The sequence below is a fragment of the Rhamphochromis longiceps genome, linkage group LG14, assembly GCF_057381845.1.
Source record: "Rhamphochromis longiceps isolate RC_006_pf linkage group LG14, R_longiceps_female_GT1.1, whole genome shotgun sequence".
Lineage (NCBI taxonomy): Eukaryota > Metazoa > Chordata > Actinopteri > Cichliformes > Cichlidae > Rhamphochromis > Rhamphochromis longiceps.
Genome location: NC_140570.1, coordinates 23,831,218 through 23,845,507, shown reverse-complemented (window position 1 = coordinate 23,845,507; position 14,290 = coordinate 23,831,218). Strand labels below are relative to the sequence as shown.

The following is a 14,290-nucleotide window of genomic DNA, read 5'->3' as shown; positions in this document are numbered from 1 at the left end:
CAGGCACGCTCACCACAGACCCTCCTGCTCACAAAATCATTAAACACCACAACAAAGGGGAGTGGATGGTTCCTTCTTTATCTGATATATGTTGTGTTTGTTATTCGCGCAATCCTTCACAAACTTATGACATGAACATAACAAAGAATACGGAAAAATGGCATACAATCAAGAACAATTTCAAGAAAAATCCCAACATGAGTAGTGGCTTAAGTGCACTGCTTAGTGACTCAAGTGCAAGGTAATGCACAAAATGTTTTGATTTTAATATGGTACACAACAGTTAAAATTGTGTTCCTGGGAGAAAAAAACACCTTCATAATAATTAATCATACACAATCATACATTAATCAACCACAAACTGATTAAGGAAATCTCAGTAGAACCTCAGTAAAGCCTTTCATTGAATTACAATAAGATACAATTGAAAAAAAAAATCTGCTTTTAAAGCTCACTTAAATTAAAAATAAGCTTTAGTACACACAAAAGAATAAAATCAAAATTGAAAGACTGAAGTCAGTGCACTGATTAGCTTGTATACATGTGGGTAGTGTAAAATATATTAAATCCATGTGACCTGGGATGAGTATAGATGATGAGCACAACATTAATGAATGTATGTGGGCATTTCTGTCATGCTGCTACTCCCTCAAGACAACTTCATTGGGAGGAAAACACCAGCAGGAGGCAAAGTGATGTCACACCATAGCTCTCTGCAAGAGGCAAAGGAGGAGTTAACATAGAGAAAGCCTTCCCCTTCTAGTTCTTATTTATTCTTTTTGCTTTCACTCTTACATGCATGCTTGTGTAGATCCAGGGCAGAACACTACTGACTCTGGTGTAAACCCCGGGTTTGTTTTTTTCACCACAGCCAGCTCCCCAGCTGGTAATCCCCACCAGGTAAAAGCGACTCTCTCCCTGGCATACCAGAGGTCCACCACTGTCACCCTGGAAAAATATATTATACTTGATTAACAGAAATGTTACTCCAAAGTTTGCTAGATGGTCAAATCCATGCATACTTATATGATTTCTGTTAGCTGTTCCTTAATACTGACTGCTCACCTGACAGGAGTCTTTGCCTCCTTCGAGTTTCCCAGCACAAAGCATATTATTGGTCACCAGACCTCCATAAGCATCACGACTGTTACACACCCGTGTATCAATGATGTCCACACTCACTTCCATCAGATCCTTCGAGACAACACCTTTAAAAAAAAAAGAAAAAACAAAAAAACGTCATTGTTTCCTTTCCATGGCAATATAATACCCCACAATAGTAGCTTGATGTAAATATTATACATTATTGTGAGTTGCACCGTCTAAGCAACAGAAATTGTGCATTGTTTGTTTTCTTCATTTTTCTTCAGTTTTTATGATTAATAATTTCGCAGTCTTTTGTTTATTGATTGAGAGTTGTCACCCACCCATCAGTCGTTAACATTATTTTTTCAAGCATATTTTTCATCAGATGATTATATAGACAACAGATACTGGTTACTTTCTCATCATTCCCTGATGTTGCTTTCTTGTAATCCTTCCCCAGTCTTTCTCAGCTTGCAGATTTTTTTTTTTTTTGTTTTTTTATTGCATCAGCAATGTTTAATAGTTTGCCTTTCACTGAGGAGTGGGTTCCGTCTGGTCATTCTGCCTTACAGGCCTGACTGGTGTAGTGCTGTAGAAATGGTTGTTCTTCTAAAAGGTTCTCCTATCTCCACAGAGCAAAGATGGAGCTCTGTCAGAGTGATCATTGGGTTCTTGGTCTCCTCCCTAACTAAGGCCTTTCTTTCCCAGTACCTCAGACTGGCCAGACAGAGCCCTGATGGTTTCAGACTTCTTCCATTTATGGATGATGGAGGCCATTATGCTCACTGGAACCTTTAATGCTGCAGAAGTTTTTCTTTTTCTTTTTTTTCTGCACCTTTCCCCAGATCTATACCTCCATACAATTCTTTCTCAACAATTCATTAGCACCATCAACTATGGGACCTTATATAGACGATGTGTGCTTTTCAAAATAATGTCCAATCTACTGAATTTACCACAGATGGACTTCAGTCATGTTGTAGAAACATCTGACATATTTTGAGTGCCATAGCAAAGGCTGCGAATATTTATGCTCATGTTTTGTTTTTTTTTTGTTCTATCAATGCTTTGGGTGGGTGCTAACTTCCTACAATTTAAGGCTTTAGTTTCAGTGAGTAAAATGGCTAAACGTCACTCATAGACCAAACCTAAACTTTTAAAGCCTTATCTACAGTAAAACAATCAAACACTACTGGAAACAACAGCACTTAAACATGTAATGCAGACGCAAGGCAGACTGTATTGCCCAACACATTAGTATGGAAATCATGGGAATTCAGTAAAATAAATTACATTCATGAATAACTAAAACTTGGTCATTTGCTAGATTTCTAGTCTAGATTTCTAGATACTTAACATTTCTGAATTTCTGCTTACCTGAACCGGCCTGTGTGGTGCCAAAACCCGAGGTCCAGCACTGAGTTCCTTGGACAAAGTTCTGGTTATATGCTGGCAGACAAGCAGGCTGAACTTTATCTGGTTAACACAAAAATATGTATTTAAATTTTGCCAACACATCAGCCGCCTTGTGTGCTCAAAAGGATAGTATTGTAGATAGATCTGTACATATACGGTAAAACAACTTCACTATGTAAAGCAGATTAACAGTTTGACTGTGAACTCACAGGCTTTCAAAGCTCAGACTGAGCAGCAAAGGAAATATTTTCATTGCTATTACTATCCTGCACATTGTTTTAGTGTCCTGTTTTTGTTAATAATCTACACAATCTACTGTAGACTATATACAGCAGAGAGTAAGAGAAATACTTATTTGATCCCCTGCTGAATTTGGAAAAACTTTATGTAATGTGTATGGTTGCTTAAAATAAATCTACCATAAAAATTAAAGACTGTTCCTTTCTTTGAGCAAATTCAGCATGGGATCAAATAATTATTTCCCCCACTATACTGTGCAGAATATATATGTATAACACTCTCCATAGTGCTATTAAACACAGGTTTCATCATCGAAGGATTTCTGTGCTGGATATTTCCATGGAGGAAGCAATTAAATCCTTCACACACTCTGCTTTCCAACATGATGCCCACACACATGCTTATGTGATTATTAAAATCTGAACACAGCTATAGAGGTTGGATGACTACACACATTTGTTAAAGAATGTAAAGATGCAACTAACCATTGAAAGTGACTGGGGATGTAAGTTTGAGAAGAACAACATCTTGGTCATTTGTTTTAGTGTTATAGTTCTCATTGACTATGATCTTCTCAACAAAGTACGGAACAGGCAGGTTGTTCAGCGACACCGTTCCACCATATACTCTCCAGTTCTGAGGGGATAGAGCCGAGTTGTCTCTGAAACCCCGAAAAACACTCTTCAATGGACAGCAACAGATTAATGTAGATTTCAGTACAGAATAATTGGCATTATGGTTTTTAAAATGTATGAATTTTGAATTGTTAACTGCAGCTGGACCTTAAAATATCTACAATTACAATGTACAGACTCTAGGAATCAGAGAGTTTATTAAGGTAGACTATGGTCAATTTAAGAGAGTGTGATAAAACATTTACAAAGGTATGTTTGTTTTATTTTATTTTATTTTTTTTGTCACCTTGGGAAACAGTGGGCAGCAGAAAGCACAAAATCAGGGGAGATCAGGACTCCTCCGCAGACATGGGATCCTCTGAACTGTAGTGACAACTGCCAAGGCCAATGACCTATTTTAGCTATGGTGCCACCAATGATCCGGGACGTGGCCTGCTGCTTACCACAATCTGGACAACAATGCAAGATACCATGCAAAAGAAAGAAAGGGAAACAAAACTATTGTCAGCATACAGTTTTATCCTTGATGAATGCAGAAAAAAATACATTGTATGTGCCAGCGTTGCTGCTGCAGTGCTGTTAGATCTTCATAGGAGTCACAATGTTTTATGTTATCAAGGTCACCTAACAAAACACCTTGTGGCCATAACTTAAGAACTCTTTGAGTAATTTTTACACAACTTTAAACAAGTCTTAAGATTTTATGAGGCCAAATTTTAGCCAGTTAAGTAGCAGAGGGGTTTTCTTAACTGCTTTGATGAGGTCCTAACATCCACTATTGGCCCTGTGCTCACTACCAGAAATTGCAGACCCACCACTGGCACCCTGTGCTTTTCGCAGGTAAGAGCAGGTTCACACTTACCATATCTGAGAGACATGAAAGGGTCTAGAGAAACCTGTATGTTATGGTGATATGATGGTTTGGAGAACCATATCAATGAGAGGATGAACAGACTTCTGCAGGCTAGACTATGGCCCCCTGACTGCCATTAGGTATTGGGATTAAATCATTGGATCCACTGTTGCACCCTACACTGGTGCAGTGGGTCCTGGGTTTATAGTTCATCATGATCTATAGAAATCTATAGAAATCTGGAATCGAAGGTATGGCAATCTGGAGATGTTATTGAAGCTCAAGTTACTTTGCTTTGGCCTTCAGGTCATCTGTATTTTGGGGGTTTTCTTCCTCTTAAATGTCTAATAGATTCTCTTTGGGATTCAGATCAGACCGGTTGGCCAAATGCAGTAATGATTATCAGCATTCTGATCACGATTGGTAAACCATTTAGCAGTAGTTATGGCATTGTGGATAGGTTTTTATTCCGTTAGGAAAAGGAATCGCCAACTAGAAATCAAGTCCTCATGAAGTTCTCTCTCCTGGTATATGGCTGCATTAACTTTTGATATGATAAAATATCACTGACATGATTTGGTGCCCCAAATCATCATAGACAGCAAAAGCACACAGGACTTCAAACACTTTGGATTCTGTCTCTGTCCTCTCTTTCCTCCAGACTTCAGGACCTTGATTTACAAATGAAATGCGAAATGCAATTTGATCTTTTAAAAGGACGTTGGACATAAAGTCCAGGTAAGACATTTTTGATATTGTTTCTCACATTCCTAATATCAAGATGTATTTGGTGGCTCTTAATGCTAAAATAGCAGCCTCTTTCCCAAATTCAAAGCTCTGCCAAGTTCTTTGACAATCCTTTCAAAGCTTCATCTTGCCTGTTAAAGTTAGCCTTTTCAGCAGTGACCTTCTGTGGCTCACCCTCCTGGAGGTTGTCAGTTATCATCATCTGAATAACCGTACAGCCAGCAATCATCCCCATGATTGCGACTGTGTGTACTGACCAAAGCTATCAAAAATTCTAACAGAAAAATGCTTGAACCTTGAAATTTTCAGAAAATGATTCAGATACTTTTGTTAGTATTGCACTGGCTAATAACTGCATTTCAGTCATAGGTACTGGGTGTAAGGCAGACATAGAAAAAGAAATAAAAAGTGTGTGACATATGACTGTAGGAACAGATGGAGGCTCCTTACCCACACACTGCAGGGAGACAGTCTGCTTGTTCGGACAGGGAGAACTGCATGTTGCCACAATAAGGGAAACATGTTAAAATGGGTACATGCAGTCAACCAATGCTAATGTTGTTAACCAACAAATCATATGTACCTGACATTTACCCGAGCCTGGATTGGAGCAGATCTTGTACTGTTGTTCAGTGTTAAACCTGTGGAATCTGATTGAATTGTAGCTGTCATATAGACGCTGGAGACAGAGAGAAAAATGATTAGATAAACGTGCACATATAGAGACCATTTTCTGCAGTCAATATCTGAGTGAATCTGTAAACTAATTGCGCTTCTGTCATACTGAGATGCCCCACTGGTAGTCATTCCTGTGGAGAATCAATTCAACCCTAAACACAGCAGCAGATCAGGTGATGTTTCATGAACCTCTGTGGGTAATTACAGGTTGGGGTTTGAAGCCCACGTGTTTAAGGGCTGTTGTTGAAATCGACCCTTCCAAATGACAAGCTAAATCACTCATTCATGAAGCCCGTGCTAGGTCTAAATGATGATAGATAATGGTAAGATATATTATGAAGATTACCTTTGATCCAAATTTTTTCTCAGCTGCCTTTAAACTTTTTAGCCTTTATTTATATAGGGCACTAGAGAGAAGACAGCTAGTAAAGGGCCTCAGGGTGTATGCAAACCCAGGCCTCTGCAATGGTCTGGGTTGCCTGTTCTACTGAACTATACCAGCACCCAGCTATCTTTAAACTTTTTTATACATGATGTTCAATACATTTTAGGTGAGCTATGACAATAATAGGCAGGGTAAAGTGGTGATCATACTTTCTGAATCCTTGCCGCTTGCAGATCTGCTTGGCTTCATTGTCATCCCACCCTTGGTTACACACTGGTAGGAAGCGGCCATCTGTGGCTGTTCTGACCTGCAGACTGTTTCCCTCACCAAACCTCACTGGAGAAGTAATAACAAGAAGGGATAACAAAAAGAATACACCTTAAATCTCCTAAGTCCATTATGTGCACATGTGATTATTAGGCAATTTTAGCTTTCATTTTGCAGAAAATGTTTAATTTGCCAAGACCTTTCTTGTGCATTCTTCTAATATATTTACCTTGTTGTTAGGCATTACATAGAGTGTATAATATGAATAAAGCCAATACAATTATACATGATTCAGATTTAAGTTGGATCCCCTAAGAATTCTTACATATATTGATACATATTCCTTCCATAGATTATTATTGTTATTTTCCAATCCTACTTCATCTTCTTTCTTTATGAGTGTGCTGATTTACCACAGTATGCTTCGTCAGTGCCATGTTGGCAGTCCTCTTTTCCATCACAAATTACAGTATTGTTTGGGCAGTTGTCCTTTGGCAAAACTGCACTTTGGGTTTTCTCATCATTGCTCCCATCATGCTCATCGTAGTGGATCGCTGATGTTGCTCTCCTGGTGCCGTACACAACTGTGGTTGGAGAGTATGTAGTAATGATTTTAAAGTAAGTAGAGGTAGAGTGTGCCATTATTGTTATCCTTCACACAAACAAAATAATGAAATAAAATAAGAACAGTAATATGCATCTTAAAATTGACTTTCCATCTCACTTAATAAATATCAGCAACTATTTATACGTACTCCAGTTAACATAAATGATTTTCAAAGTGAGCACCGCATGCAACGGACCACACAGAGAAAACATTTTGTCAGTGCCAACAAATCTCTGTGGAAGTAAAAAAATTCATATAATTCCATTCCATTTTTATTTATAGTTGCAAAATAATGTGTTATATACTGGTAATGACATTTAATAACTGAGTTTATGCTTCATACTGTTTTTAAATACCAACATACACAAAAATGAGCAAATGAAAATAGATAAATTCTTACACTCTTAGGACCACAAGGGCACAAAAATACTGTAAGTAACTGAGATTCACATGCAGATACAACAGGTTCAAATAACTTAGTTCACAAGTTTTGATGACACTGTTCAGTGATCAAAGTATACCTCCAAGCCAAATGGCCACCCCCAGCAGAGCAAGCAACAGTAGGACTGACACCGACACACCAATGCACCTTTTCTTGCTCTCACAGCATCCCTTTTTCTTCTTTGGAACTAAACACAGTCAGAACAAAAGCATATAGTGACACACATATTAATGATCGTTGGAGCGACTCTGACTCAGCATTTATTTTGTTTGTACATTTGCAATACGTGGATTTTATTCCTAGAAAATATGGGAGGAGCGGGTATAACTCACTTGTGATGGGCTGTGAGACTTGGGGAACAGCCACAGATGATGGATACCGAGGGATGTAACGTGGCTGGGTTGGGGGCATCATCCCTGGACCGAAGCCATACACCACCTCTTCATAAGACCTGAGGGGTGGCTGTGTGTGGACAGCAACAGAGTAGTAGGGAGGAGGGGGGGTGCCCTAAGAGAAAAAGACAAAAACAATGAGGGCAAAACAAATACTCTGCAAGATTTCAAAGATAAAATCTCTAACTGGAATAACAAACAATGTCATGTGAAGTCTATGTCCAATATTATGTAATCACTCCTTGGGCACAAGATGTTGTTTGTTTGCTTTCTATGTTTGCTCATCTTGAGAGTAGTTTTATTTTAATGGGGAGAACCTGAACGTTCTGAATTTCAACCAAATTAAATCAAAGTTATTAATTGTTTTGCATGTCAATGAGGGAAATTAGTATTTGGTCCTCTACAGCCTAGCTAGAAACCTGACTCTGACCACCACCATGTGCAAGACCATGGTCAAGGTCATGCAGGGGCATAGCCAGAACTCACTCATATAGAAAATCTGTGGAGAGAGCTGAAGTTTCAAATTGCCAAGCAGCAGCCAAGAAAACTAAAGGATTTGATTCTGTAAAGAGAAGTGGGCCAAAGTGGGCCTTCCTGAGATAAGTAAAAACCTGGTGACCCCTGTGCTTGCCAACAAGGATTTTTCCAGTACTAAGTCATGTTCTAAGGCATATATATTAGGTATAATATATACAATTAGACATACATGAGCTAAAATGGTAAATCATCCATATGTGTTTCTTGTTGTTAAGACTCTGCACATTTGTGGTTGTCAAGAGTCTGCATGTAACCTATTGTCCTCCATGATATCCAAACACTGTTATCAAGTCTACACCAGCTCAACAACCTTATAGGCACAAAGAAAGACGTGATGTATCCTGGCAACAGTGTCTAACAGATCAGATTTAGGAGTATGTTCCTCATTTCTCAGTGATATCGTCTCTGCTAGTAGCCATATCAAGAATTTCAAACAAAGGTCTTAATCCATATTTGGAGACTTGCATGGGACAAGTTGGTGCAAAATGATAGTGGGAAAAATGCACCTAAGAACAAGTTTGTTCGCTGGGTTTTTCTTAGAGGAATAAGTGGCTCAAATACTTTAATCCACATGGGTTAAAGGTCTACCATGTGTTCATTGGGAGTGACTCATGGCACAGACTACTGACTAGTTAGATAGCCACCTTAGTAAAAGAATGGTGTCTAAGCAGCTGTCAGCCGTAGTGCGTTTCCCTACTGTATCTACCAAATAACTGGTTTTGGTATCACTTCGTTGTTAGCAAGTGTTACTTTAATAAGTTCTCCCAAAAGTGTTGGAGGTTAATCTGGGCAAAACAAGGATGTTGCAACACTTTCTAATGCATTTTTTCTTTTTGTTTGTTTTAAGAGGGTGTGGTATTGTTTTTGGTCAACAAAAAAGTTCCAGTAAGCATTTGTCAACCTTAGGGTGTCATTGACTGGAATCACTGCATATAACAATATCTCTCTGATTGCCTTTCTACTACGGAACAATCCAGCAATCCAGCACCCTAACACTGACCCGGTGTCTCGTTTTCTTTTTTCCTAAGATGATAAAGTTAGTCTGTGGGCCATACCTCCCCATTTTTATCAATTATTAACAATGATCACCCCTGGCCCCCATCCCACACTTTGAGAATCACTGCACCAACACATGCTGTGTTTATTCTGAAAGGAATTTGGCCTGTGCTGCTAGTGTTTCAGTGTCACATGCACCATTTCCTTGAAATAGTGTGCAATGGCATTTTAGGTATGTTTTCTCTTACTGGCTAGGTGATTCAGGTGATTCTGCTACCCAGTCAGGAGCAGTAAAAAACCCTGTGAGTGTGCACAATGGACTATAATTGCCATAGGTGTAGCACTTGTGTAACATAGCATGGTGTTCATTGCCCATTGTTTCGCTTTAAAAGATGTTTGTCTATTTTTTGTCAGGGATAAATCTGAATCTGTTGGTTAAAGAAAACCCTTTTTTCTTTGTTATTTAAAATATTATTTTTTTCAATTGAATTCGGTCATAAATAATGTTGAATCTTAATTAAGCTTTAAAATTAAGATACATTTATTTATTAGAAGACTGCACTGGTTATAGACTGCAATTTTGTTTTAGAGCAAACAAGTTAAAAAAGATTCATCCTCATGTGTTCACACCAGGTATGCAGATAGAGTCAATCTTTACCTAGTTATATGGTTACAAAGTACTTAAAGTCTTATAAATTATGTCCACTGTGCTAAATCAAATTTGGGCAGAAAAATGTGAATTTGATTTGTTATTTTCTTCATCAATAACAGCATGATCTTTGGTTTTAAACCAAGTTTTCTGCTGATTTCTTCAATATTCATGTTTTCTTGTTTTAATGACAAATGGTCTGATTAATTTATTAGATTAATTTCACCGGAAATTAATCTAATAAGAATAACAACACTGGTCAACAAGCATTTTCCTTCTGAGACTCTTTCACCTGTATTTTAGCAGATTTTACTGGCTGACACCAAACTGGAAAATTATGTTCCAAGTACTCGCCAACTTCGATGATGTTTCAGCATTTAAGAAATAAGTTTGGTCTCAAGAAAAGTAAAACCAAAGCTAAGGAAAGCATTTTTGCTGGTCCTGAAATCTGTGAACGGATGTTTGATGATTGGTTCCGAATGAAACTGAACCCAGCTCAACTAGGTTGTGCAGAATTTTCTTAGCAGTCACAGAGGAAAAAGTTTTGCTGAGCTTGTGGATAACACACTGAAAGTGTGTGAACTACTAAGATTTTCCCATGCTCATTGCTGGAGCATGGCTCATGGATTTCATCAAAATAAAAAGCCAATATCAACTCTTGGTCCCTACAAAGACAAACAGATATGCTGTACAAGTGAAAAACCAAGAGCTAAATTAACAGAGATTTGCTTTAACATATCTCTAGGAAACAAATTAAAACAGTCTTGGCAGAAAATAGCTACAATTCCAAACATTGTGTTGATATATTGATGTTCAGCAGTATCAAAACATGAGTGATGTGTATGTCACAAACCTGACACGCAAGCTTTAATTTGATTACATATCTGAAATCACTGTAAAACAATGGATAAAGACCTGGAATTTCCTACTAGCAAATAAAAATATATTTTGTAGATCAGTCTAATGAGGCAAACCTTCTACTGGTGCCTGGTTGTGTCTAAAGGTAACAAAATCTACCAACCAACATGTCACTAACTTACATGTGAAACTATTTTCAGCTAAACTAAGCAAAAGTATTTTTGTACAGCAATTAAAACGTGTGCTAATTTTAGTACTGTGCTCTTTATGCGACATGTGGGAACGCAGCTGGTGATATCAACGTTTGCAAATGCTAAATGCTCTGTGGCTGTACCTGTTTGAACACAGCATGCCTTAATCACCTGTTTCCATTATCAACTAAGCCTCTGTAGAAAGTCATACAATGTGAAAAAACAAGTTTCTGATGAGTCATTTGACCTCCTGACATTCTTATAGCATGAAAGAGAAACATTTGTTTGTTTTCACATACATACATACATTATTTAAACAGTTTTTGTCACGTTGTAAGTGATTTCAATCCTGAAACTGCTGCTATGAGCAGTTTGCAGTTTGTGTATGAACCGCACCAAGAAATTGAGAAAAAATAAGATGTGCTATTAGGGTAGGGTCACTGGTAAATAACCCTTAAAGAAATACTTTCCTTTATGCAGTCTAAATTTTGGGCTTGACCATTGCCTTTCCTCAGCTGTTGAGACCTTTTTCTAATATCAATGTGATCACACTTCCATAAACTGGGGAGACGAGCATATAGTTCTCAAAATTTAGATTTGCTATTAAACCTGTTTCAAGTTAAGTTCAGTAAAAGTGTGAAACTGTGAAGGCAAGCATTACTCACCAACAAAGATGTATAGTTTTGGTTTTTTTTAAAGACCTATAGGCAGCATAAACCTTACTTTATTGTAATCAAATGCCTTAGCAGAATTAGGTGGAGGTATAGTCATATTTCTCAGCATAGTGCACACGGTCATATTTCACAGTTTGCTCTCAAGCTATTATTATAAATAAAAGGTGGAAAAATTAGAGGATCTATGCAACACAAAGGACAGCATCACTCACACAAACCATGTCATCTAAAATTACAAAATCCATCCATCCATTTTCTTCTGTTAGCACAGTTGAGGGTAAGCTACAACATAATCTGATATAAAATGGTAAACTAAAACTGTCCCCCTTTTTTAATCTGCCAGCCTTGTATGGGCAAAATTAATAATTCTAGATTCAAACACAACATCCAGAACATACAATGAAATGCAGAAAGGTGCAATTACAGGTATCTCTCTCTTTATTTTATCTAAAAAGACAAGAGTTAGTACAATGAAAATGTGAAGTTTAATAACATTATTTCCTCCATCATCACATCAGGAATATACACAATTTCACAGACACAGGGATTTGTTTATGTGTTCGTGCATCTATACCATATCTCTATATTACACAGTCTAAAATTGAATAAAGAATACAAATAATTGCCCATATAGACTATATAAGCCAAGACAGAAAGCCTCTATAACACCTGAAGGAAAGTGAAGTCAAATCTTTCGCTCTGTAATCTCTTTACTGAACAACATTCTTCAGCCTTCTGAAGAATGCAACATATACTCACAAGCAACACAGTTCTCTAAATTCAAAACAATGCAAACTGAAGCAGAAAACACAGCCATCATTCAGGTGAACAGTAATTAAGTGGGAAGTTTGACTATTGAGTGAATACACGCCAGCAAGAATCAGAACCTACCGGGTCATGTTTATCCATTGGACTCAGGAAAGCAAAGTGTGTAGAGTGGAGGTGAGAGCAGGTGGGTGGAGCTTTTTCAGTGCAGGTTTACACAGTCTGGAGCATGGTGGTGAAACATTAAGCACGTTTGTTCTCCTTCCTTTCGTCTCCTCTGCTTTTTACTCAACTGTGTTTCCCACTCAACTTAAACCAAGCAATAGGTAGGTAGGCCTATCTTCCCCCTCCCATCGTAATACCTCCCATGTAAATCCTTCCTTCTTTGCTTCACAGAGACGGGCGTGTCCAGTGCACCAATATCCTACCTGTCAGACCAGTTTTGTAGCAGCAGCATACTGAGATTGATTCACAGTATGAAGCTCAAATAACCTAAGCTGAGCTGTCAGGGCCCTGGACTCAACTGGCCTCTTCTTCCAAGAGTATGACATGATTTCTTTTTCAATCTGGAATTCATGGATGTAGAATTCACCACAGTGTATTTAAACCCTGGAGACAAGCAGACTGCCCGGCCCCACAACAACAGAGCAGCCCATCAGCCTGGACCCCGAACAGACGACCAGCTCCTCCTGGCTATCTGGTCGTCTGGTCCATGACTTCTCTTGGAAGACAGCATCTCGTTCTTGGCTGGGGAAGAGAAACTCTGGGCCTTCTTTCTGACTGTAGCGTCGAAGCACCAGTCAGTGTATTCCTTCAGAGCATCCAAATTCTCCTTGTTGTCCTCCAGGGTGTTGGACATTATTATGCAGATATGTGTTGTTGTCTGTCAATTTTCTGGTGTGTTTTAAGCTTCAAAAAGTGTCTGTTTAATCTTTATTCCCCCAAGTCTCCAGCGTCTGACCTCACCTAGCATTTCCGTTCCACCTAGCATCTACCCAGGAAGACTTCTACATTATTAGTGCGATTTCTCCCTCTGAAAAATATAGGGGGGTGGATCGATACAAATATTGATAGTTTATTTGTCAGGATCTGACGGCGCCCTGACCGGTCGACCTGCCAGTGTGTGTATATCTGTGTGCGTGTGTATGTGTCTCTCCTATCGCCCTGTCTTCCCCTCCGGCTCCGCTGAGATGTGTTAGGAGGTAACCTAGCAACAGGCTACCTCCGACCCGGAAGTGCTGTCGCCCGGAGCTGCCACACCTGCAGTCAATCCACCAGCTGCTGCCAATCAACTACTATCTTCAGCAGGGCTACTTAATGGTGTGGCTGAGCGACAGACAGCGCTGGAGTATTGCACTAAGCCTGGTAGTGTTTTCGAGTCGCTAACGTTATTGAAGTGCTGTCTGATCTTCGTACTCATTCTGCTGTCGTGTGTGTGTGTGTGTGTGCACCCAGGGATTGACGGAGGATTTACGGACACTAAGGAAGCACTTGGAGGAGAGACGGGCACTCACTACCACGCACGGGCTTACACGGAAGGAGGGACGCACTATCACCATTGTTGCACATTTGAACTGTTGTCACCTTGCTGCACTGTAAATAAATGCACTGTCATTATTTCTGAGCTCCGCGCCTGAGTCCACTCTTTAACAACCGTGACAGAATACTCCAGCCAGCCATGGACTCAGCGGACTCAAACCCAGTTCAACGAGAGCTCTCCGTTCAGGGCGAAGTTTTGGACCGCCATGAGAGCATGATGAAACACATCATGACGGAACAAACAGCGATGCGACAGGTGCTTGCAAACATTCAAGGTATGTTACTCACCGCGCCCGGCACCTCAGCTAAAAATCCACAACCCACTCCATCAGT

General features: G+C 39.1%; 1 protein-coding gene across 1 annotated transcript; it reads right to left on the bottom strand.

Moving 5' to 3' along the window:
- Positions 1-57: 57 nt before the first annotated feature.
- On the bottom strand, positions 58-12,725 carry tmprss13a (transmembrane serine protease 13a). The gene is made up of 13 exons (XM_085379601.1): positions 12,545-12,725; positions 7,689-7,863; positions 7,436-7,543; positions 6,721-6,891; positions 6,250-6,376; positions 5,561-5,656; positions 5,428-5,471; positions 3,664-3,826; positions 3,228-3,403; positions 2,464-2,562; positions 1,066-1,208; positions 796-948; positions 58-713 (listed from the first exon to the last, which is right to left on the bottom strand). Exons 1-13 carry the CDS (start codon positions 12,560-12,562, stop codon positions 699-701), a joined length of 1,488 nt encoding a protein of 495 aa, XP_085235727.1. The 5' UTR covers positions 12,563-12,725; the 3' UTR covers positions 58-698.
- Positions 12,726-14,290: the final 1,565 nt, after the last annotated feature.